General features: G+C 35.9%; 1 protein-coding gene across 1 annotated transcript; it reads right to left on the minus strand.

Annotated features, from left to right (window-relative positions):
• Positions 684-4276, minus strand: LOC109231249 (receptor-like protein kinase HAIKU2). The gene is made up of 2 exons (XM_019396847.1): positions 1620-4276; positions 684-1351 (listed from the first exon to the last, which is right to left on the minus strand). Exons 1-2 carry the CDS (start codon positions 4174-4176, stop codon positions 960-962), a joined length of 2949 nt encoding a protein of 982 aa, XP_019252392.1. The 5' UTR covers positions 4177-4276; the 3' UTR covers positions 684-959.

A 4621-nucleotide genomic window follows, 5' to 3' on the forward strand; every position in this document is an offset into this window, starting at 1 on the left:
TCAAACTCGAGTTTAACTACAAATTTTGATACCAAACTGGTCCAAATCACCTCTAGTCTTGCTTAAATTCTGTATGTTGTCTCATTTATATGTTTTCAATGAATTCCAATGATACCCATTGAAAAGAAAAATCCCTTTTTCCCTTATTTTAAAAATTTTATATCATTGATAATGAATTTTGACTCCAAACTAGTCTAACTTGCTTTCAAACTTCGTCAAATTTTGCATATTGCCTCATCTGTGTGATTTCAATGAATCGCAACAATACTCATTGAAAAAATCTTATTTTGCCTGAGTTTTTCGAATGTTGTATATCATTTGTATTTTTGGGCTATTTTTAGTAGCATGACTAAAATGACTAGTTGTTGGTAAATATTGTCTTTCTTTGGCACATTCCCTGTTACTACTTGTCTTGCTCATTTTCCTTTCGCCGAATCGTAGGAAAGTTTCCTTTCCCTCGGTTGTTTTATTTATCTTTCCTAGCTTAAAAAAGTGCTAATAGTCATGAGTCGAATGTGATCTATGAATCCAAATCAGAACCGAAAAGAAAATACCTTTAGTTTTAATAAAATTATTTTTATGTTGCAAATTGTACAGTAATTATTGGACACATGATTTAAGATAAGTGGTAGACATTTTACACTTGGTTCTTCAAGTTTGAAAACACAGCAAACATTGCAAAGTTGAGAACGGATTTGAATTACTGAAACATTTTTATTGAGCACATACAAGTAGTACATCTTATGGCACTTATGCCATGCATCTCTAAATTCACTACTAAATACACTAATATGAATCTAGCTTCTACTATATGTTACAATGCCAGGAGGCCATCATCAAAACTTTACATACTGCTACAAGATACAACGTTCCACGTAATATTAGTAGCAAAACATAGAGAACGGGTTGAAGAGTGAACAAGACAACGTGGTAAATACTCTTCGAAACGGGGGATTCAATTATATTTTGGTGTGATCCTTCAATTGCTCCATCTTGTTACTACCCTCATCTTTGCTTACAATTATCCCAACCAATTTGCAGGGTTGTGCATCTTCCAGCATTTTGACTACATTTCTCATTGTTGGCCTTAAAGATGGAAGCCTATCTGTGCAGACAATGGCAATTCTTAAGACTTTGATTGCATCTTCCTTAAAAGCTTCTGGGATACTTGAATCCACTATGCTCAACACACTCTCCTTGCTCTTCAATTTGCTGCTCACCCATGTTACTATGTTGCTATTCTCTCCATATTCTGGTTCTATTGGCCTTTTCCCAGATATTAGCTCCATCAACACCACCCCGAAACTATATACATCACTTTTCTCATTCACTTTGTGCGTGTATCCATATTCTGCAACACCAAAAACTCAAATAAGTCAAAAATGATACACGTTCAGAACCCCAATGACCAAAATCAATAGATAATCTACACTGGATTTAACTTATATATACTAACACGACTCCCTGTATTTTCCCAGATACCGTGTCATGATTATATGAAGAGTTAGCTATTGTTGTATGTCAATTTTACCTGATTGCGTAAAAGACGTATATAATGTACGTGTACAGGATTTAAACTCAATCTACATACACAAATTAACTAAAATGAACTATCTTACCAGGAGCAATATATCCATGTGTTCCTGCAATGACATGAGTTGAATCTTTGTTTGAATCAGCTTGTGCAATCTTAGCAAGACCAAAATCAGCAATTCTTGGCTTGAAAAGCTCATCCAACAAGATATTACTAGACTTAACATCCCTGTGAATGACTGGCTTATCACAACCATGGTGCAAATACTCCAATCCTTTGGCTGCACCAAGAGCTATCTCGTACCTCGTCTCCCAATCAAGTGGCATCTTCTTGCAAGTGTGCAATCGATCCCACAAGCTCCCATTTGGCATATATTCATAGACCAACAAGCTCGAGTCCTCACTTGTTATACTGCAATACAATTTCACAACATTCACATGTCGAATTGAGCTCAGTGTTTGAACCTCAGCCTCAAATTCTTTCGACTTCATCCCACGTTTTCCCAACATTGGTGATGTTGTTCCTGACATTTTCCTTCCTCCTGAATCAGAGGTCCAAATATGCTTTACAGCAAAATCTGTGCCATCAGCGAGCTGCACTCTGTATACACTCCCAGAACCACCTTTTCCAATCAAATTATCATGTTTAATTCCATCAAGAATCTCATCCTCTGTGAAAGTCAATATATGGAATGACTTTGTATTCCAAGAATGTTCTTTCAAAGACCTCTCATGTACTTTTTCGTTCTTCTTCTTCAAGTACATGAAACCCGCAAGTGAAAGGAGTGCAACAATCACAGCCACCAACAAACAAAGCAAAAGGGTGTGCAATTCTCTAGGCTTTCCAGATTCACCATAACATCGACGAAAATTCTTAATGTTTTGGCTACAAAGACCATCATTTCCAGAAAAGCTACCCTTATAAGCATCAATTGATAGAGAATCCGGTATTGGTCCAGTCAACTGATTGTTGGAAAAATCAAGAAGATTTAACTTCAGATGTGATAAACTTGTCGGAATCTGCCCCCTGAGCTGATTTTCCGACAAGTTTAATGAAGTTAAAGTCGGTAATGACCCCAAAGAAACAGGAATTGATCCAATAAGCGAATTATGAGCCATGTTAACCTCACTTAATGAAACACAAGAGCCTAAAGAATATGGTATGGAACCAGAAAACTTGTTCTTCTGTAAATAAAGATTACCAAGTTTCTTTAGCTCACCAATTGTCCCTGGAATTTCACCTGAAAACCGATTGTTACTACAATCAATTCTCACCAAAGAAGTAGCCTTTGAAATTTCCAAAGGCAACTCACCAGAAAATTTATTATTAGCAACATAAATTTCACCTAAAGATTTTGCATTTCCAATAGCAGAAGTAATCAAACCTTCAAAATTATTCATTGCAACATCAATTATTTGGAGTTTGGGCAACCCCCAAATTCCAGCTGGAATTACACCAGAAAGCGAATTCTTGCTCACTCGAAACCGCTCCAATGTTGTACAATTTGCATAACTTTCTGGAATTTTACCAGTGAAATTGTTTCTAAGTATCAATAATCCTCTCATTGTCCCCTGCTTACACATATCCGGTGGAATTGGACCAGTGAAATTATTCTCCGATATATCAATGAAATCAAAATTAGCCCAAGAACCCAACTTCTGTGGAAGTTGACCTGTTAACTTGTTAGTATACAAAGACACGTTCACAAGTTTTTTGAACTCTCCCAATTCCACTGGTACTTCCCCTGAAAATTCATTCTGCAATAGTTGCAAACTTACCAAATTATTTAACTCTCGAATTTCCGATAAATCACCGTACAGGTAATTAGTCGAAGCATCAAAATATTCGAGACTCGTTAAATTCCCGAATCCAACTGGCAACTTCCCTGTTAACTCGTTTTCATATAACTCAAGTTGCCATAATTTCATTAGCTTTGTAATTCCCAAAGGAATTTCACCAGTAAGATGATTCATTGACAGCTCTAAATTTATCAACTCCGTTAGATTTCCAATTCCTTCTGGAATTTCCCCTTCAAGCCCACAATTCGATAAGTACAACCACTTCAATTGATCAAGCTTCACAATCACCGCCGGAAACGGATTTCGATCAAATTGATTATCACCAAGGCTGAGTACAATCAATTTACTCATATTTGCAACAGAATTCCACGGAAATTTTCCTGAAAACCCACTGTTATTTGCGTAAAAATGGGTTAATTTACTAAGTGAAGATATATCAGGAAAAGTCCCTGTGAAATCATTATTCCCAACGTCCAAGTAATTCAAGCTAACACAATTGTTCAAGTCATCGGTTACACGTCCAGAGAGTGAGTTGAAACCCAAAGAGAGTTTTTCCAATGAGTTAAGAGAACATATTTTATCAGAAGGGACAAAACCAGATAGGCTTTGACTTGAGAGTTCGAGTTCTTTGACTGCTCCATTGGAACTGCATTTAATGCCAGTGAAGTTACAAAGAGGAGTATTGGGTTCCCAGTTTTTGAATATATTGGTTTTGGTTGCGGAGTTTGTTAAAGAGGATTTAATGGATAAAAGTGTTTGAAGCTCGTCGGAAAAAGCGACGGAGAAGAAAGGGAATATAGATAAGAAGATAAGTTCCGGCCGGCAATTCAATAGCGCCGCCATATTTGACAGAGGAGTTGACGTAGGAGAAGTTATGTTTCTGGCTAAGGAAAAACGTGTGAGAGACGACGACTATGGAGAGCGCCAGCTTTAACGAATTATAGGCGTTCACATTATATATCTTACTGTTTATATTTGTTTATTTATTTATTTTATTACTGTTTCTCCACTTGTAAGAATATGATTTTTGTTATGTCAGAAAATAAAGTAAAGGATTTTTCTTTCTTAAAAACCGGAAAATGCCGGTTAAGCATTTTGTGTTTTATGTTTTGAGAAAAAGAGTTGACATAAACTTGATATATGATACAAAATTTTCATATGAGTAACTTGTTTGACTTTTAAACTGCTTATAATCAGTTATTTAAAAGTTAATGTTACTTGACTAAAGCAGAAAAATGCAGCAATGTAATATGTAATGAAGGGAATAGTATTTTTTTTTTTTTTTTTT

Source organism: Nicotiana attenuata, chromosome 8 (genome assembly GCF_001879085.1).
Source record: "Nicotiana attenuata strain UT chromosome 8, NIATTr2, whole genome shotgun sequence".
Lineage (NCBI taxonomy): Eukaryota > Viridiplantae > Streptophyta > Magnoliopsida > Solanales > Solanaceae > Nicotiana > Nicotiana attenuata.

What these genes read in the sequence shown, in the direction of transcription:
- LOC109231249 (XM_019396847.1), bottom strand. Translation starts at nt 4,176, where the DNA reads ATGGCGGCGCTATTGAATTGCCGGCCGGAACTTATCTTCTTATCTATA. An exon ending in ACATGGATATATTGCTCCTG is followed by an intron (nt 1,352 to 1,619) that starts GTAAGATAGTTC and finishes TTGGTGTTGCAG; the next exon opens with AATATGGATACACGCACAAA.